The 21,894-nt window shown below is 34.8% G+C and overlaps 2 protein-coding genes across 4 annotated transcripts; both read right to left on the reverse strand.

The window, feature by feature from the left end:
* Positions 1–419: 419 nt before the first annotated feature.
* LOC148781486 (uncharacterized) lies at positions 420–5,474 on the reverse strand. Of its 2 annotated transcripts, XM_088870159.1 has the most exons (3): positions 5,444–5,474; positions 5,066–5,139; positions 420–1,369 (listed from the first exon to the last, which is right to left on the reverse strand). In XM_088870159.1, the coding sequence occupies exons 2-3, from the start codon at positions 5,086–5,088 to the stop codon at positions 1,078–1,080; spliced, it is 315 nt and encodes a 104-aa protein (XP_088726285.1). In that variant the 5' UTR covers positions 5,089–5,139; positions 5,444–5,474; the 3' UTR covers positions 420–1,077. The 2 variants fall into 2 exon arrangements, with proteins under 2 accessions (XP_088726285.1, XP_088726286.1); XM_088870160.1 differs by lacking the exon at positions 5,444–5,474 and having other exon boundaries at positions 5,066–5,183.
* A 6,152-nt stretch (positions 5,475–11,626) lies between these two features.
* Positions 11,627–21,428, reverse strand: LOC18434516 (uncharacterized). 2 transcript variants are annotated; one of them, XM_006844585.4, is made up of 5 exons: positions 21,379–21,428; positions 16,962–17,551; positions 16,070–16,343; positions 15,140–15,295; positions 11,627–11,985 (listed from the first exon to the last, which is right to left on the reverse strand). In XM_006844585.4, the coding sequence occupies exons 2-5, from the start codon at positions 17,531–17,533 to the stop codon at positions 11,737–11,739; spliced, it is 1,251 nt and encodes a 416-aa protein (XP_006844648.1). In that variant the 5' UTR covers positions 17,534–17,551; positions 21,379–21,428; the 3' UTR covers positions 11,627–11,736. The 2 variants fall into 2 exon arrangements, with proteins under 2 accessions (XP_006844648.1, XP_088726287.1); XM_088870161.1 differs by having other exon boundaries at positions 20,679–21,428.
* Positions 21,429–21,894: the final 466 nt, after the last annotated feature.

Consider the following 21,894-nt stretch of genomic DNA (forward strand, 5'->3'; position numbering starts at 1 on the left):
TGTTTCCTTCCTGTTCCGTGATGAACAAGGTTATCTATCGTTCTTCCGATAACTGAACTGCATTTTTCTGGTGAGATTTTAAATACAACTTTATAAATCTGCGGGTGTACCAAAAATACCATCTATTGTATTAGAGGAAATGATCCTCAAGTCTATAATGAAAGAAAAGGATCAACTTTTGCCTGGCCATGAAGGGTACACCCCATGTTGGTGTGCCATACCATAAATGAGATCTCCACCATGGGGTATCACAACTCTTGCTCTCTTGATGTCTATCTTTTTGTCATGCACATCCGGTGCACCATTAGAATGAACATTATATTCGATCTGTATCATAAATGAAAATCACTTTTATCTATCAAGCATCTTTTCCTGAAAGATTGAATAAAAATTTTCAAAGATATGCTTCATAGGTCAATTAGTACAACACATTGCTGGGTCTATCTAATGGCACAATGTAGATTCTCTCTAGTATCTACTAACCTGACAGTAGGGCTGCCAACAGGCTGGGCTTGAGACGGGTGAGCCCTAACCCTAGCCATGTTCCCTAAGAACCGGCCTAGACTTGGCCAATGAGGCCCTGGCCTAGGCCCAACCTTGAGCTAAATAAAACAAAACTTAAAAAAAAAGAAAGATAAAGAAATAAGGGCTGGCCTGGGATGAACCAGACCTCAGCCTTGGCCTGGCCCTTGGGAAATGATGGGCCATGGCCCAGCCCTGAGGCCACATTTTGTAGCTCAAGCCTAATTTTTAGGGGCGGGCCGACCTGGCTGGGCCGGATCACCTGGCCCATTGCCACCCCTACACGACAAATCCTTGTCCTCACAAACGAGAATAGACACTTATTCACTAAACACTGGCAGCGATTTAAAACAAGGACTTAGTTCGGGACTTGCTATGGTCTCCTGCTTGAGCTAGGAAACTCGGGCACATTTGTCTGGCAGAGAATCGCAGAAAGCAGATAATAAAATATCGAGAACATGCGACACTCGAATGGTTCCCATGAGTTCTGCTTCCAGACTTGACGGCTTGTTGGGTCCAAGAAACTCAAGCGTGTCCGAGTCCCCGAGTTTTGATTCATCGATTAGGAAAGAAGGAAAACACAATTGTACCTGGGAGGCTGGTAGAATTTAGAATCCTCTCCCCACTATCAGTAACATCAAGTAGGTAAATCTTAAATGGTATAATGCTATCATCCCATTCCATCCATTTCACTGTGTACTTCACGTAGACTCCCTTTGCACCAAGCCCTTGGAGACCTTCCTTTAGCCTACATTGGGTCCCATCATAACAACAGCGCAGACCTCCATAATAGTTATCCTCAATGGGCCTGCCATTTTCATCTTCAGTCACGTTGTAGAGATCACACCTGCACAACATAAAAGAAAGAATTGAAAAGTGTACCATGATTGATATGGTCACAGGTATCATTGCCATCCGGTCGATAGGTTGATCGGTGATGGAAGGAGAGGGGGAAGCAGAAGCATGCCATTGGTTCACAATTAGTCCTCCATCACCATCCAATCCATTCATTGCCTGGTGATGGCCTCCACGACCATCTTGCCGCCATGTTCATATTGGTCATAATATATTGAGATAGGGGGGGGCAATGGGTCGGGTCTGGCTGGACCCAGACCCGAATGTATTCGAGTCTAGGTTTTGGACCTAGATCCGACCCATTTGATCCAAAAGTTGGATCCATACCCGCACTCGTCGGGTCCCGGGTCTGGTGGGGTCCATTGCCACCCTCACTATGAGATTCTTTTTTTCTAGCCTACAATGGTGAACACTAGAGAACTGATTTTTGAGGGGTGGGCGATTAGATAGAGAGAGACATTCGAGATCCGGAGAGAACTGTCTCCAAGAAAGTGAGAGAGGGAGAATTGTAGAGAGGGAGGATGGCGATGCGGTTTGGTCGTTTGGGAAAACCAGGGGAAGACAAAATGTATTGAAACAATTTTAGGGTTGGGGCTTTTGCTTTGGGATAAACTAAAACTTCGGGTCCGGCTACCCATCGGGTCTAGCTATAGTTTAATGGCAATGGGTCCGGCTACCTAGGGGTAGTGCAAGTTTTTCTAAAGTTTATGGCAATGGGTCCGGCTACCCCTTGGAAAGTCGATGTTGTAGTAGTAATTGTTCTGCACTGAGCCAGGTTTCATGATCAATTTGGGTGACAAGAAAACTGAAGTTTTGAGCTTCAGTTCCTCATCTTTTGTGTGGAGAGGTTCTGAGACATGGAGATGGATTGAGAGCAAGAAGACTCGTAATAGCCAGCATTTCAGAGCCTTCATCATGGGTATGTTGATGTGAAACTGCATGGAACATGGTTAAGAACAACAAAGCATTATAATTGCCAGAAGTATATTATAATCCAGCTTTTTCATACTCGCCGGAGGTGAGTTACTTGGACGAGATCGAGTGGACTCACCCGCCTTGAAAAATTTAAAATAGAAAATTTTAAAAATAAAATAAAAATATTAAATGTCAAATAAAACCATTAACCGTCCAAATTAGCTTTAAACCTTAAACAATCCAATTAAGGTGCACTTCCAAAGCTAATCCAAAGATGTAATTTTAGTGTTGAAAATCTCAATAATGACCAGAAAAATTACTTCAAATCTAATTATGAATTTAAAACTATTGAGCAGATCTACAAATACATGAAAATCTTGATGGACGGTCTAAATAATATATTACAAAATATACCATTTTTGGTGATATAACTTTTTTTTTTTATTCGTATAACTCGAAGTCGAGATGACCAACTACAGGGTCTCATCATCAAAATAATATCATTGGATGGATTTTTGAGGCGTGCCTTTTTTTCTAAAGTTTAAGGTTGCAACCTTATATAAACTTTTTCCTTAAAAAGTATATACAATAAGGATTTCAAAAAATTAATTTATAATTAGGGATATTTCAAAAATCCAAAAAATAAAATGAAAATAGGGCATAATGCAAAAAAAGAACTCAGCAATCTTTGAAGATAACATCCAAAGTATGCATACAAATTTTATACATCAATCTCATATTTTTATGGGTGTGGTATAAAGCCGAGGCTCTAAACAATCAAAGTAAAACGTACCTTCAACTAGTGTCAAGAAATGTGGTTTCAATACTGAAAATCTTTATGATAGCCTTAAAATAAATTTTATCTTTAATTATAAAATCTAAAGATTAAAAAATATTGTAGATTGAGTAGATCTATGAGAACTTTGAAAATATTGATAAATGACGGTCCAAAAATGTGTTACAAGATGCACTTTTTCCAAAAATTTGAAATCTATTTTTTTTCTCATGTCCATGCATTGTGGTATTAGATAATCAATTTGAGGATGTTTGGGCATCAAAACAACATTTTTTAGTGAAATTTTTGAGGTGGCCTCTAATTTGATTGTTTAGAGCCTTGGCTCTATATAAACTTTTTCGTATTTTTATTATTTAGGAAGTTTTTTCTATTTTTTTAATATACAGTGATTTGTACCAAGTAACTTGGGGTAACTCAACTTGCCAAGGGGCGAGACCGATTAACTTGTAGGGTTCTCGTGAACCCTTAACTTGTGGAACTAGGAATCCCAAACACCGGGATCCCACCCAAGATCGTGTACATGATTGACTAAATGCGAAGTAGATGAATACAATCGTAAACCGAGTGTAAGAAATAAAGCAAACGTAGAAAGCACACCACAACAACATATGACTTACGTGGTTCACCCTGTATAGTTACATCCACAGCTTCGACAACTAGAAATCCACTATCACAATGAAGATTATAGATTTGGGTTATAAGAGATAATACTTATCTCTAAACATCGATAAAAGACCATCACCGATCTTCACTTCCACCGTAATATTGCTACCAGAAAGATAACCTTGAGAGCAATCGAGAGACTTTATCTCTCCAGAAATAAAAGTTAACCAACCAAAAACTTATGGGAATACCATCTCTCTCTCGGAGGCCATGTCTCTCTTTTGGTTACCCATCTCCATATTAAAGATCCATTCCCATAACTCCCAAAAAGGTAACCCTCAAAAGATAGGTGTTATGTCTTCATTCACTCTATTATATAGATCTCACTTTCTTTCTTCACAAGAAAGTCTCTTTTCTATTTACCATAATAATACCCTTGAATTTCTATAAGAAAATATGGGTATGGTGATTAAGCTATCACCAAACCCAACATAACTTACCCCCCCCCTCCCCCCCTGTCTCGAAACGTTGTTATAATCCAATGGATGGTGTTACCATAATCCATTGCGCCATGGTTGTTGAGATGCCGGATAGAGCACGCCATCGACGTCCATCATTTAAATGGATGGTGATGATCGAGTATAGTATGTGTTTTTCCTATGGTCTATTGGACTACAATGAACATTAACCTGTAATTTCCTATTGACTACTGGGGCATCTTGGTCTAAAACTTGGGGATTCCCTGGGATTGATAGCCAGACGTTTGATGGGAACAATAAATAAAAATGAATTGCTGCAATTTGTTGAAAAGTTTTGCTCTTATCTTTTTATTTATTTCATGAAACCGGTCAAAAAAAAAATACATGACTATGGGTTGGAATAGTTGGATAAAGATAACTATTAGTTAGGTATATTTTGATATTTTTTCAAAAAAATAATATTAGGTGGTCATTTGCGACCAAGAGAGCTAAAGGGTAAAAGAGCTAAAATTATGATGCTCTTTTGCGTTGAAATTTTTATAAGGCCTACGATTTATAAAACCAAAATAGAGCCTCACCTCGAATCTTTGTTCGGAATGTACTCAAGGCATCTGAAATCTATATGCTAGCTCTAAAATTAATTTTCAAAACCGACTATAAAATTTGAAGCTAAAAAACTAGTATAGATCTTGAGTATTTGTGTACACTTATTTTTAGGGCAAAGTAGACAGTCTAGATAATGGAGATAATGTGTTACAGTATACACTGTTTTTCGGGCTTAACAAACATATTGGTCAAGGCTGAAATGATTTGAAAGTTTTTTTATACTAAAATTGCAAATTTTGAAGAGTTTAGTTGATTGGCATGGAGAAAAAAAGTGTGTCATGAGACTTACCTTGGCCAAGGTACCCCTGCCATGGCCGAGGCGAGCCGAGTAAGTCGCCCGATTCTTGTGCAAGGTCAAAAACCCTAGAGATATAAAAATAAAATCTGAAAAAATAAAATTAAGGCAATAGAAGTCGAATCAAACGAAAAGCAACCTTAAAAAGTGTAAATAATTTATATATATATATATATATATATATATATATATATATAAAAGAGCAAAATTACCATATCAGAGAATTTGAGGATTCAATTGAAGTATAACAATATAAACAAGGAAAAAGCAACTTAAAACTTACCAAGAAAAGACGAGCAAATTTTGTGAAAATAACCTATTTAAGGTCAAGATTAATAAATATTTTTCATTACTAGGAGAAGTGAAGTGTACCTGTCACCTGTGAAGTGTTGCTTGGATAAAGAGAACCAAACTTGAGTACTTTCAATGCTTCAATTTATAAGAATATATGACACTAATTACCACAAATTTTCATTGAAATATCCAAGCTGTATCCGAATGCTGGTGGGGAAGTAAAAATATTAATGTTTTTTCTTGTAAAAAAAAGAAGTAAAAATATTCATGTTGTGATTGAAACAGTCACAACCGTCCAAAAACCTTTTGATTCACTAACGAAACGTTAAAATGGAGTCATTTTCAACATAGGGTCCCTTCCAAGTTTCTTAGCCGTGGATTTTGGATCTTAATGAGTGTTTTAATTCTAGATGCATTTCCATATTAGATTCACGATTATTATTCATTATGTGTTAACGACAGGACTGGACGGTGGGCGATTATATTGAGGAGGTATCTGCCGCCCTAAACACCAGTGCTCTAACGTTGCACATCGATGATTTGTGATGGCCTAAAATGAATTAGACCAAATATAAAGCTTAAAATACATTCTTGATTTTGATAATAATAAATTTTTTTTTTTTTTTTAATTCGTGATAGTGGTGGTTAAAATTGTTTATTTATAAATTTTAGTTTGAAATCCATCTATAAAATGAATTTTTGAAGGTGAATGTATTTGAACATATGCATCGGTGGACACATTGAATGGAATATGGTGCTAGGTATCTTCGAAAAGAGAATAAATTGAAGGGAAAATTATGGATATTCTCTCAAAATGAATTTTATAGACATTTCATCCTTAATATTTTTAGTATCACACCCATAATCTAGTTACTATTTTTTAACCCGCAGTTTAAAAGTAAATATTTTAAAAACTAAACTACCCTTCCTATCCCTTGCTCCCAACACATTAAATCTCTCTTTTTACTTGCCCTCTCTCTCTCCACCTAATATCAATCTCTCTCTCACTCTCTCTTTGCCCAATATGCGTCTCTCTGTCTTTCCGTTCAATATTAGTCTCTCTCTCTCACATTAAAAGAATGCAGTCCGGCACAAAGATCTACCAGACTGATTTCGGTAAATCCAGAAGCCTCATCACCGGTCTGACACACTTTTGTACCATACCGAAGCAAAAAATAGGTTAGTGGTACCTCCGAGTGCTATTTGACATCTAATAGTTGTGAGAGGGAGAAAGGGAGGGGGGAGGGATGGATAGAGTTTTTGCAGCAAGGGGATGATATGAAATAGGGCTTACATTGAAATTCATATAGAAAAAAGTTCATTGAAGGTGTCCATCTTGTATTTTAGAAATAGGGCACACCAATGGTTTAAAAACCGGATCGGTGAACCGGATCGGGCTTTTCAAAAACCGATCCGGATCGGCGAATCGGCGATCCGGATCGGCGAATCGGCGATCCGGATCGGAATCGGGTGAATCGGTCAGAATAAAGCTTCAAAAAAATCCGAAAAAATTATTAAAATTCATTATAAATATTGGTTTTTAGGAATTCAATAAAAAATGAGGGTACTCCATTAAGAATTTTCATGTTTTTGAATGAATATGCAAATATTGATATGTTCTTTCCCTGCATGAACCGCCGTTCAGCATTTAATTTACAGTATTTCGTGCTCATCCCTACACTGTTGCTGTTGGGACTCGATATGTGAATAATATGGTTGGGATAGGGTGGCCTCGGAATCATCATCTCTCTTGTTTTCTCTTTGAATAATATGGATTAAAAAAAAAAAAAAACAAATTTTCAAAAAAATCTATCATGGATTAAAAAAAAAATCACAAATTTTCAAAAAATTCTATCATGGATTACAAAAAAAAATTCGATCATGGATTAAACAAAAAAAATCACAAATTTTCAAAAAATTCAATCATGGATTACATAAAATTCGATTATGGATTACATAAAATTCGATCATGGATTACAAAAAAAAACAAACAAAAAAAACAAAAAATTCAATCGTGGATTACAAAAAAAGAAAAAAATAGTTCGATCATGGATTACAAAAAATTCAATCATGGATTACAAAAAACTCTATCATGGGTTACAAAAAAAGCAAAAAACAAAAAATTCAATCATGGATTAAAAAAAAACAAACAAACATTTCAATCATGGATTACAAAAAAAAAACAAACATTTCGATCATATATTACAAAACATTCGATCATGGATTACAAAAAATTCTATCATGGGTTACAAAAAAAAAAAAAAAAACAAAAAAATCGATCATGGATTACAAGAAAAGAAAACAAACATTTCGATCATGGATTACAAAAAATTCTATTATGGGTTACAAAAAACCAAAAAATTCGATCATGGATTACAAAAAAAATCTATCATGGATTACCAAAAAAAAAAAAAAAAAATTCCGTACGGAATCGCCGATTCACTGTTCGGACTCGCCGATTCCGTACAGTGAATCGGCGATTCACTGTACAGAATCGTCCGGTTCTCTCTAGAACCGGACGATTTCCGATTTTCGGGGCGATCCGGTTCCTTTTTCACTATTTCCGAGTCGGTTCGACTCGGCGTTTTTTAAAACGCTGGGGCACACTTTAAAATCTGGTGGAAAAGGTCATTTCAAACGTGGAAGCCCGCCAATTGAATAACTCAACCTGGATATAAATAAATAAATCATAAATCTTGGGAATTGTGGACTTGTAATATATCATCCTAATTTGTCCATTTTCATTTTGTGTTCTTTTATCTCTCCGTACCAATGGTTTAAAAACCGGATCGGTGATTCGGATCGGGCTTTTCAAAAACCGATCCGGATCGGCGAATCGGCGATCCGGATCGACAAATCGGCGATCCGGATCGGAATCGGGTGAATCGGTCAGAATAAAGCTTCAAAAAAATCCGAAAAAATTATTAAAATTCATTATAAATATTGGTTTTTAGGAATTCAATAAAAAATGAGGGTACTCCATTAAGAATTTTCATGTTTTTGAATGAATATGCGAATATTGATATGTTCTTTCCCTGCATGAACCGCCATTCAGCATTTAATTTACAGTATTTCGTGCTCATCCCTACACTATTGCTGTTGGGACTCGATATGTGAATAATATGGCTGGGATAGGGTGGCCTCAGAATCATCATCTCTCTCGTTTTCTCTTTGAATAATATGGATTAAAAAAAAAAAAAACAAATTTTCAAAAAAATCGATCATGGATTAAAAAAAAAATCACAAATTTTCAAAAAATTCTATCATGGATTACAAAAAAAAATTCGATCATGGATTAAACAAAAAAAATCACAAATTTTCAAAAAATTCAATCATGGATTACATAAAATTCGATCATGGATTACATAAAATTCGATCATGGATTACATAAAATTCGATCATGGATTACAAAAAAAAACAAACAAAAAAAACAAAAAATTCAATCGTGGATTACAAAAAAAGAAAAAAATAGTTCGATCATGGATTACAAAAAATTCAATCATGGATTACAAAAAACTCTATCATGGGTTACAGAAAAAGCAAAAAACAAAAAATTCAATCATGGATTAAAAAAAAACAAACAAACATTTCGATCATGGATTACAAAAAAAAAACAAACATTTCGATCATATATTACAAAACATTCGATCATGGATTACAAAAAATTCTATCATGGGTTACAAAAAAAAAAAAAAAAACAAAAAAATCGATCATGGATTACAAGAAAAGAAAACAAACATTTCGATCATGGATTACAAAAAATTCTATTATGGGTTACAAAAAACCAAAAAATTCGATCATGGATTACAAAAAAATCTATCATTACCAAAAAAAAAAAAAAAAAAAAAAAAAAAAAAAAAAAAAAAAAAAAACATTCCGTACGGAATCGCCGATTCACTGTTCGGACTCGCCGATTCCATACAGTAAATCGGCGATTCACTGTACAGAATCGTCCGGTTCTCTCTAGAACCGGACGATTTCCGATTTTTGGGCGATCCGGTTCCTTTTTCACTATTTCCGAGTCGAACCGGGCGAGTCCGGTTCGACTCGGCGTTTTTTAAAACGCTGCTCTGTACTATTTTTTGAACTTTAAATTTATAATTAAAATTTAAAATATATTTTCATATCTTCATATAGAATTTCAACGCCAAAAATGCATCTTTTGTAACGGTTTAAAAGTGCATCTGGTTGTTTAAAGTTGGAGCCTTATACAAACCGCACCCATCCATAAATGACCAAAAAGTAATTCTAGAAATATAATCTTGGAGGACACTAGTCCCTTATGTGTTTATCTATGTATTGGATTAAATTACAAAAACATATTTCCACTATTTGCCACTCATGATTTTTAATGGGTACGGCAAAATTGGAGTGATCCCTTAGCTTTTATAATAATTTTTTTTTTGAAGTTTGAGCTTAGTCAATGGAATAAAAAGTTCAAGTTTAATCAATGGAATAAATTCCACCATTTAATTTCACATCCAATAATCAAGATTAATTGTGACCATCTTGTACCAAATATAAATGGTTTCATTATATATGTGTCTTTCTTAATATTAGAGGAAGTGATTTCATGCAACGGTTGTATCATAGTATAATGCAATGGTACTTTTAGAAAACTATGTTTGTAGTATTTGTATGAACCAAAATTTTGCACACACTCTCTTCATCTCAATTATCAATTCCCAAAAAAAAAAAGTTCAATTAACTCAAAATAAGTCCCCTCCAAAAACGAATCTAGACCATTCATTTGGTGAATTTCAAGATCTTAGCCCTTATAAACTCAAAATCAGTTTTTTCTTTTGGAACATTGTTCATCTAATGATAATAAAGCCATCCAAAAAAATTGAAAATAAAAAATAAAATCTTTCTAAGGCCTAGATATAAGCATCTCACCGAAATGAACGGCCTGTGTTAATTGGGTTAAAAAAATACTTTCTAAATTGCATTTTCAAATTTTTATTTTTTGTGATTGTTCATTAGAATGAAAAGAGTATATACTTTTTAAAGCCATAACATGGTTTTTGAAAGTTGTTGTATCATGTTACTATACAACGGTTTCATGAAACATTGCCCTAATGTTAGTTATGAATGATAAGGAACCCTTAGGTTCTACAAAACTGGAGCTTTCCTTGAAGTGACCTTCCAAATATAAGTGGGATCGGAAATAACATCTTCATATTTTGTATATAATTTGGATGTATTTGGCAAAGATTGGCCAGTTTTTTTTTTTTTTTTCTATAATTGCTATTTTATATTTTCGCTTTTCTTTTTTAAATTTTTAAAACATGTCCGTGACTGTACATATGTTGTTTTAAATCCAATATTTCTTCATATTTTAAGCTTGTTTAAACTTTTTAAAGTTGGTTTAGATTTTAACTTTGCTGCTTATTTTTATTTTTCAAAACTCTTTTATTTTTTTAGGGCCAAGGGGTCCGCTTGCCAAGACAAGTCCGACACACCGTTTTGAATTTATACAAAATAACTTTTGTGATTCTCTACAAAAAGACCATTTATTTTTATTACAAAGAAGTCACAATCATTCCCACAAATTAGATGTGAAATTGGATAGTTTTGGATAAGTCACGAAGTTAGGGAAATTTCTTTTTAAAAGTTTGCATCTATTTAATGACATTCTTACAACCACTCATTTTGAAATTTAAGGGATAAAAGTGATTGTGACCTCTTTGTACAAAAGATAAGAGGTACGGTTTATATAGAGCCGAGGCTCTAAACAATCAAAGTTAAGCACACCTTCAAATAATGTCGAGAAATGTGGTTTCAATATTGAAAATCTTTGTGATAGCCTTAAAAGATATTTTTATTTTTAATTATAAAATTTAAAGCTAAAAATGGATGTTTTATAGCCCACCCCATACTTTTATATCATCAATGAAGGCATGTACTCGTTGTACTTACATTGGTAAATTAGTTGCAAAGTTAGTGATGCATAGCATCTACGCAATGCCTTTATCACGGGGACGACAGAATCAATGAAAATCGTTATTCTCTTTTGCCCTAGTTTTCTTATTTCCTGCATTACTGCAATTTCTTGAGCTATTAATTTGCAGCAATTCCTGCATTAATTAGCCTTTTCATATTTTTCTGAATATTGCATAATATCTCACACCAAACAATTAGCATATATCACATTTTCGAAAAAGGCAAACTGTCGGGATCGCATGAAACAAACGATGCTTAAGCAGATCGATGGTTCTAATGAATTTCTCTTAGTTATTGCTTAAGCTAAGTTGGTCATAATTACTCACCTAATATAAATAAGAACTGTATTTATGAGACGATACAATTTTCAGGTACAGATAGTTCAGTTACTTTTCACATACACATCCATCAATCATAGAGTAGGTTTCTTACATCAAGAGAGGGGAATGAACGTTGTCTTTTGATTCTGCAACAAAAATGTGGAATAATCCCATGACCCCAGTGTGCATTGTAGTAGCACTATACCTTGATTCAAGTATCAAAGTCTCCCCATCCTTTACTTTGACAGATCCTGGTCTCGGGTAGCAGGTGCCCATCCCTACCACATATCCGGCTTCATTTCCGGCTTCTTTTCCTTGGCCATAAGTGGGTGAGGAGGTGCATATCACTCTACCATCCTAGTTTCAAAGAAACAGTTTCATGGTTGGTTAGTTAATTTGTTATCGAAAAAAAACAAGAATGCACTTTTTAGTAATAATTAAAAAATTGGAATCAGGATCCGACTCGGAAGGTTTCCATTTCCTATCCTTCTGGTTCGACATAGGGGATTCCCGAGTAGAAACTGTTGGGTGTGTGTGGTCATTAAAGTGCTTGTAAAAGGAAAATATACAGCGCAACATGAATTCAACAGGAGTGTGGTCCCATGTAGACCATACTAAGCAAGTAATGTTTGCTGATATTGGATTGTGTTTGACGTGTTAGGTCGGTTTGGTTGGGGAACACCCATGTTACCTGGCTCAGAGAATCAAACTGATGAAGTTATATAGGTCATCCCTTGATGAGGTCGGAATATGCCTGAATGAGTGAGTCGAAGGACTTTGTGACTATTGTGTATGATGAAGGCCTTTAGAGACAGGACCAAAGTCTCATCATTTGTACCAACACACAGCATGCACATCGATAACCGTTTTCGAGAGAGCGTACCACCTTTCAAGACGAAGCGTGTGCATGGCTGAGAGATACTCCATATGCACCATTGAGCTATGGATTGCATCAGGTCAGAATAATGTTGGCTTTGTCTCCAAAGGGGACCTGAAATCTATATACTGGGACTACGATCCTTTACCCATTGGCTAGACTTTGGTGACCCACTAATGATCCCCTGCATGGACTGTGGGTCATGGGTAATGCTGGGTCGGTTTGAGAAATCATGTGTGGTTCGTAGTTCGCGGTTGGACATAGAGTGCCTCAGTGGATATTTATTCTTAGACCATATGGATCATTTTCCATCAAATTTTTTAATTTTGTTCACTTTAATAATATATGATTTTTTAGAATTGTTATTTGGTTTTTTTTTAATTTCTGAATATTTTATTTATCAAATTCGGATTTATAAAAACAGAAATATTGGTTTTATAATGATTTAAATATTTAAATAATAATTTTATGTATTTCTCAAAATATAAAAACAATATAATTACATGGGAGGCCCAATAGGTCTTTTGGGCCCACCATTGCATATTGAGTGGGGCCCATTATGGGCTCTGATATCAATTGTTGGGATCGATTGGTGAAAAAGCAACAAGGAAGTATAACATTTACAGCAATATAAACTATACAATATCAAAGCAAAGATATGAAATGAAAAATCCAGCAACATGCATTCACAGAGCACAATATGGTGAGGTTTGGAGGTTCTCATATTTTTGGTTTGGAATCACCAGTTTTCGGATCCGGCCTGAATGTGCTGATTCCTACGTCGGACACACGATTTTTTAATTAGTGGTTTACGATTAGTGCAATTTGAAAGCAAGAGATAGCATTTATATCCGTTTAAGGGAAAAAATATTATCCAATTGAGTGTGGCAGAAAATATCATTTACTTGGACTGAAATGAAGCCACGAACGATGGTCTGAAATTTATTGTAGCGCAAGTGCCATGGTCCAAATGCTAATGTAATTCACCTTCTGTGATTAAATTAGCACTTAGAATTGTTAAACAAAAAAGTACAAATTGTTTAATCTTATACTAAAAACACAAATTAGGTTATCATAATAACTATTGAGTGTGTAAAGCATTCTCCTATGGAAGCATACTATCCAACAACTCCCTCAGGTAAAAGAGTAACTTGGAAGGAATTTTTCTATCAAAAATTTTTGGATCCATCTACATACATCAGATGATAATTTTCATTCAGAAAAAAAAAAACAACAAACTATTTCAAGTTCTTGAGTGCCTAGATCTTGCCCTCTAAAAATTGGATAGTTCTGTTTCAGTAATGGGACGTTAATCTTTTTGAGACACAAAGGTCCTATTTGAAATATTTTGTTTTCCCTTTGAGGTTAGATTTTAGATTCTTGAGGCTACTTCCCCAAAATTGGGGGTCATAAAGATATCTCTAACATGAGGTTTACCTGAGGGAGCAAGCACATATAATGCTCCAGTGCGAGCAACAAATTTTTACATAATTATAAGGCGTGGTTTTTGGGGGCACGACTTAAACTATTTGGTAGAGTCAGCGATTTTAGTGTATAGCCAACAAATATATTCCCACCCCTTACAAACGAATTTGAAGCTCGAAAAGTGGTACACATGTAGTGAATCATTGAATACTTGATAGATCATATTTAGGGCAAGAAATTAGCCTTTTTTTTGGAAAAAATTTATATAAGGGTGAGACCCTAAAAAATCAAATTAAGGCATACCTCAAAAATTTACGAGTTTCAATTCCCAAAAATTATCAAATTGATCATCTCGACCTCAAGATGTATGAAAATTAGAAAAAATGGATTTCAAGTATTGGAAATAGTGCATCTTGTGATGCATTATTTTTTTATGTCAATTTTCAAGATTATCAAGTGTTCATAGATCTACTTGACAACATTTTAAGCGTTAAATTTTATATTTAGAGATGAAAATAAATTTTTAAGCCATCATGAAGATTTTCAATACTAAAATAACATCACTATTTCTAAGTGTGATTTACTTTGATGGTTTAGGGCCTCAGCCTTATACAAACCACACCTTTTTTCTTTTATTTCCTTCCATATCAACAAGATTACCGATCAATAGATTTTCGGATACCTGAACTGCATTTTTCTAGGGATTCAGTATCTAGAATGCCAAAGCTTTATGAAAACAAAGTAAAGCTCCAACTTGAATCCTCAAAATGCACATGGGGCACATGAAATCTCCATAACGGCTCTAAAATCAATTTACAACATCGATTATAAAATTTGAAGCTAAAAAAATGATACAAATCTTGTGGATTCATAAACATTTTTTTTTAGGGCAAAATGGCTTGTCTAGATAATGTGTTGTAATATGCATTATTTTTAGGGCTTGAAATCTTTTTTTTTTTTACAACCATAATAGTCAAGGTGGAGATGATCATTTTGAAGATTTTCCAAGTCATAAGTATAACTTTCAGATAATTTTAAGGTGAGGCTTTACTTATTTTCATAAGGCTGCAGCTCTATTAAAATATTTTCCCTTTTTTGGTTAGATTTTAAATATAATTTTATAAAGCTGCGGCTTTTCGAAGAATATCATCTCTTTATCAGAGGAAATGATCCTTAAGTGAATAATGAATCAAAAGTATCAACTTTTACCTGGCCATATAGGGTACATCCCATGGCATTGGGGTGTTGGTGTGCCATACCATAAATGACATCCCCACCATGGGGTATCATAATTCTTGTTCTCTTGATGTGTATCTTTTTGCCATGCGCATCTGGTGCACCATTAGAATCCACATTATATTCGACCTGTATCATAAATGAAAATCAGTTTTATTTATCAAGCATCTTTTCCTGAAAGGTTGAAGAAAAATTGTCAAATATGTGCTTCACAGATCCGTTAGCTTAACACATTGCTGGTTCTATAAAATAGTAAACCTCATGGGAAAATGTATATTCTCACTATTATCTACTAACCTGACAGTAGGGCTGGGCTAGGGCTGGGGGAACCCTAGCCCTAGGCCCGGCCCTGGCCCTATCAGGGCTAGGCTAGGCCTTACTAAATAAAACTAAAACAAACAAAAAATAAGAAAGAAAAAGAAACAAGGGCTAGGTTGGCCTTTTCTTGGCCTTGGCCTCGGCCTAGGCTCGGCCCGGCCCAGCTCTTTGGCCATTGTGGGCCAGTATTGGCCTTGCACTAGGGCCACATTTGTTTGCCGAGTCCTAATTTCTTAGGGTGGGGCCACTCCACCTGGCCCATTTCCACTCCTACCTGACAGTTATTTTTTTCTCATGAATTAGAATAGACATTTATTTACTAAATAGTGTTAGCGATTTAAAACAAGGACTCAGGTCGGGACTCGCTACGGTCCCCTGATTGAGTTAGGCTCATTTGAGTTAGGCAGAGACTCAGCTGAATCTGCAAAAACGAAGATAATAAAATATCGTGAACATGCAAGACTCGAACGGTTCCATGAGTTCTGCTTCCAGATTTGACAGGTTGTTGGGTCCAAGTAACTCAGGCAAGTCCGAGTCCCCGAGTTTTGATTCATCGATTTGGAAAGAAGGAAAATACACTTATACCTGACAACCCAATTGTCCTTGGGGACTGGTAGAATTTAGAATCCTCTCCCCACTATCAGTAACATCAAGTATGTAAATCTTAAGTGGATTGATGCTATCATCCCATTCCATCCATTTCACCGTGTACTTCAAGTACACTCCCTTGGCACCAAGCCCTTGAAGACCTTCCTTAAGCCTACATTGTGTCCCATCATAACAACAGCGCAGACCACCATAGTAGTTATCCTCAATGCTCCTGCCATTTTCATCTTCAGTCACATTGTAGAGATCACACCTGCACATATGACTCTTATGTGGATATGTGTCCACTCATAAAAGAAAGAAGGGAAAAATGTACAACAATTGATATGATCATGGAATAATATGGTTATAGGTATCATTGCCATCTGATCGATATTTTGATCGGTGATGGATGGAGAGTAGGCAGCAGAAGCATGCCATTGGTTCACTATTTCAAGCTCTTTATGGGGGGATGGATATTCATAAACTTCGGGGTAAGAAGGGTAATCTCCAAACAATAAAAAGAAAGAGGACAAAGTGTGGTCATATGATACACATGATCATAGGAATAGCGTGGTCATAGGTGTCATCACTCTCTGATTAATAGGCTGGATGGTGATATAGAAGAACAGTAGGATGGCGATATAGAAGAATACTGATAGTATGGCCATTAATAGAGCAAAATGGTGGATTAGGATTCATGCAGCGGACTCCAATTAATTGAAAAAAAAACTATGATGATGATAATGATAGAGAAAAAATGGAATGTATAATGAAACTAACGTGTTTTTCCATAGCTCTTTTCCTCCATCACCATCCAATCCATTATTGCCGCCATGAAGTTTACTTTTTTGCGAGAGAAATGGGAAAAACACTAAGAGAAGGTACGCACCTACACTCTCCACATTTTGAACGGTCCTTGACACCCCTCATGTCAATCGCATGGATATTCAACATCCACCCTTCCTCGTATCCATCCGGAGTCCCCTCCGGAGGGACTCCAACCTCAACCCCATATGGGTCTGGCAAGGTGGTGCGGGTCTTACGGGACTCTGGCCCAAGCCCAAAATACTGGTTGAGTATGTCATCTTGGCACACCCCGGCATTCCTCACCACAAATTTAGAATTCGGACCATCCTTAGATTTCTGATCACTAGAAGGTGGAGCGTAATACCTGACAATGGCGAGGTGGTGGATGTAGGTCTCATAGAGGGGAACAGGATTCCCCGCCTCGTCTACAATCTCTGCGTCGAAACCTTTAATGGCAATATGACCTGTTGGAAAGTCGATGTTGTAGTAAAAATTGTTCTGCACTGTGCCAGGTTTCATAATGAATTTGGGAGACAAGAAAACTGAAGTTTTGAGCTTCAGGTTGTCAAGTTTTGTGTGGAGAGGTTCTGAGACATGGAGATTGATTGAGAACAAGAAGACTGTAAGTAGCCAGCATTTGAGAGCCTTCATCATGGGTATGTTGATATGAAACTGCATGGAGTTCAAATTACATTATTAAGAACAACAAAGCATTATACTTGCACAAAGTATATTACAATCCAGCTTTTCAGAGCTGGCCTCAGGCCATGTATTCAACCCTGTCCCAAGGCGAGTTATTTGGACGAGTCCGAGTGGAGTTACGCGAGTATTGTATAGAGCCAAAAGTTCTTAAAAGGAAAAAAAAAAAAATTAAAAATAACATAAAAATATTAAAGGTCAAATCAAACCAGTTAAAAGTACAAATTAGCTTTAAAAAGCATATACAATATGGATTTTAAATAATTAATTTATAGTTGGGGATATTTCTAAAATCCAAACAAAAATAAAAATAAGGCATATGGCCAAAAAAAACAAAAAACAAAAAAAACTCAGCAATTTTTGCCAATATTATCCAAAGTACACAAAATTTTTATACATCAATCCCATATTTTCATTTTTAAGGATTTTCCTATTTTTTTAATATACCCCGCTTTGTACCAAGTAACTCGGGGTAACAGCCACGGGGGAGAGACCGAGGAACATGACCTCGTGTGTCTCAAAACGTTGTTATAATCCAATGGATGGTGTTACCATAATCCATTGCCCCATGGTTGTCATGATGCCGGGTGATGACGGTTGGAGTACGCCATCAACGTCCATCATTTAAATGGATGGTAATGATCTAGTATAGTATGTTCCTTTCCTATGGTCTATTGGTCTACAATTAACATTAACCTGTAATTTCCTACTGGGGCATCTTGATGTAAAACTTGGGGCTGAATTCATAGCCAAAAGTTTGATTGGATACAGGCAACTCAAATGGAATGATGGCAACTATAAACAACAAAGGAAAACGCTTATATAAGGTTGCAACATTAAAATGTAGAATTACAGATGCACCTCAAAACTCCGTTGGAAAATGTTGTTTTAATGTTGAAAAAACCTCTAATTTATTATATTGACATCGAGATGTATGAATATGAAAAAAAAAAAGATTTTGAGTTAAAAAAATAGTGCATTTTATAATACATTATCTAGACCGTCCATTTTCAATATTTTTATATGTTTTTAGATCTGCTTGGTTTTAACCATTTTTTAAGTTTAAAATTTCATAATTAGATATGAGAATAGATTTTGAGATAATACTAATAATTTTTTCACCAAAATTACATAGTATGATGAAATGGATGTGCGCCTTAATTTGATTGTTTAAGATTGCAACCATATAGAAACCACACCCAATAACAAATGAATGGTTGTAATTTGTTGAAAAGTTTTACTCAAAATGGTTGGATAGGGCCCTATCAAAATAAGAAAAGCCACACCTCATAACTCATAAAAAAATGCAATTCAAGTGGTGAAAAGCCTTTAAATCGATCATCTCAGCTTGAACATTATAGTCGTGAAGAAAAATTGGGATCAAATTCTAAAAATAGTGTATGTTGTAATGAATTGTCTAGAACATCCATTTCCTTTTAAAAATAAGTGTTAAGAGGTCCGCAAAATTTGTACTATTTTTTGAATTTCAAATTTTATTGTTGGTATTGGAAATTGATTTTAGAGCACTTATGATGTCCGAAGTGCTTTCCAGATGAAGATTTGTGGTGAGGCTTTATAGAAGCTTCATTCTTTATTTAATTTTAAAATACCATCAAAATACGTGTGACTATGAGTTAGAATAGTAGCTGGGATGGTTGAAAAAGGTTAACTATTAAATCGAAAGTTAGGTATTTTTTGATTTTTTTTTTTAAAAATATATTAGGTGGTCCTGTGCAACCATATTGTACATTTAGTCCTATGTGTTGCACACGAAGTTAAGGGGAATTGTTAGATCCCAAAACTTTCGTATCATCTTTAACTCACTGCAAAGATCATCATTTCTTAAGAATATAATTTGGAGATATATAGATATCTCAAATCAAAATCCATTCTAAAATTAAATAAGGAAGCCCAACTTGATATGCATCATTTTCAAGGAAGTTATAACTAATTTTTTTTTAAAACAAAAGTAATTTCTTTAAAACAAAAATGAACAAAAGGAGAGTCAAAATAGTGTTTTGGCCGCCAGATCAAATATATGGTTTGGTCAAAATAAATTAAGGAGCTCATCCAGAAAGTACTTTGGGAATAAAAAATCTTCATGATAGCTCTAAAATCAATTTCCAACGTCACTGTAAAATTTGAAGCTCAAGTAATGGTATAGATCTTGAAGATGTATGAAGACTTATTTTTAGGGTAAAATAAATAGTTAAATATTATGTTACAATATAAACTCTTTTTTAGGCTTCAAATCATAATTTTTTTCACAGACATAATGATCAAGGCCGAGATGATAGATTTAAAATTTTTCGGACGCCGGAACTGCAATTTTCGAGGAGCTTTTAATTGAGGGTTTACGTGTTTTGATAGAGCTGAACGTTTTCCACTTTTGAAAACCAAATTTAAAATTTTGATGTCTTAAATCACTGTTCAAAATTAAGGCAGTCTCTGTTCAATTTTCAGGTATTTTGTCTTTCAGGTTAGTGCATGTGTACTCTTTTTTTATTAACTTGAGGATATTACAGCCCCATATATGCTAAAACTACACTATTTCACCCGGGGAAGTAAATGAATTAAAAAATCCTAACCACCTCATTGATTTGTTTGATTAGCTAAATTATATATTTTGCCCTCCTTTATTTATTGATTTATCGAGGTGCTTTGATTATTTTCCTATTATAAAAACATAATTTTTTTATTGTTTAAAAAAGGTGTTTTATTAAACAAAAATAAACGAGCTTGGGCTATTTTGGACATTGTGGGTTAATCTTGACCACCAACCTGAAATTTGGGAGGAATTTTTGCCAAAAAAAAAAAAAAAATTGAAATATATCCATAAAATTTTCACAGGAACAAGGATAGGACTGTCGCATCATTTACCTCTATTTTTAGAGTTTAAACAGTAATCTTTCACTTGGGCAAAACGATCTGAGAACCTTGAAAATTTGCTCTTAAAAAAAAAAAAAAAATCCCAAAGAAGATAATCTCGCCTATATTGAACGAGAAGAAGCGATTGGATGATTGAAAATGGAGGCCACATTTTTGTTTTACCAACATTTTCCAGCCAAAAATAATAATAGTAATAATAAGAATAACATACAGATCTAGCCATCCATTTCTTTCCCCTTCAATCAGAGTCATGCGGCCTGTACTGATCTATAGATGGGTCAGCTCATATGACTTTATTTTTTCCTTTACCCAATAAAAGAAGATCATAACCCAAAAATGACCTTAGTAAACGAGAATACTGATTTCTTGATCTTAAGTTTCCTAAAGAACATGTAATCAGATGATAAGAGGGAACAACAAAGTTTGGCAAAAAAAACGGACCCATGGCCGAGGCGGGCCGAGTAATTTGCCCCAGTCCTGTACAGTACCAAAAACCCTAAAACAATTTTTAAAAAAAAAAAAAAAACTGAAAAATAAAATAAAGGTAATAGAAGTTGAATCGAACCAAAAGCAACCTTCAAAAATCTAAATAAACTTAATAAAAATGGATTTTAAAAAAACTTGATCCGTAGTTGGGGACATTTTAGAAATCTAAAACAAAATTTATAAAAGTTCGCCAAAAACGTCTAAAATATATACATTCCCATATATTTTTAAATTTTTTGGAATATATATATATTTTTTTATGTACCCCGAGTGGTATCGAGGCAACTCGGCGTCGCCATCAGGTGACTTTGGATAATACTTTCCGAGTCAAAGTGCGGTAACACTACATGAAAGAAAAGGGGTGTAGTTTCTATAAGATTTCAACCTTATAAAAAAAACACAGACTGGGAGATGTGAAAGTGTACCTGTCAACTGTGAAGTGTTGCTCTGATAAGGAAGACAGTTCTTTCAATGCTTCAATTTATAGGAAGATATGACACTAAATACCACAAATTTTCATTCAAATATCCAAGGGAAATGAATGGAGTCGTTTTCACAAGTGGCGCCTTCCAAATTTCTTAACGATGGATTTTGGATCTTAATGAGTATTTTAATTCTAGATATTGGATTCATGATTTCACAGATCAAAAACAGTGCACACCGATGATATGGGATGAGCTAAAACGAATAATGCAAAGGATAAAGTTTATATATGTTTGAGGCCTAAACAATCATAAGAGGCACCTCAAAAATTCATCGGAACAAGTTGTTTCGAATGTAAAAAAAAAAACTCTTAAATCGGGTTATCTCAACCTTGAAATACGTAGACGTAAAAAAAATTAGAATTCAAGTATTAGAAATCGCGCATCTTGTAATGCATTTAGTCAATTTTCAAATGTTCATAGATCTGCTTGATTTACATTACTTTTTAAGTTTTAAGA

This window comes from Amborella trichopoda, chromosome 6, assembly GCF_054954075.1.
Source record: "Amborella trichopoda isolate Santa Cruz 75 chromosome 6, AtrichopodaSantaCruz75HAP2 v2.0, whole genome shotgun sequence".
Classification (NCBI taxonomy): Eukaryota; Viridiplantae; Streptophyta; class Magnoliopsida; order Amborellales; family Amborellaceae; genus Amborella; species Amborella trichopoda.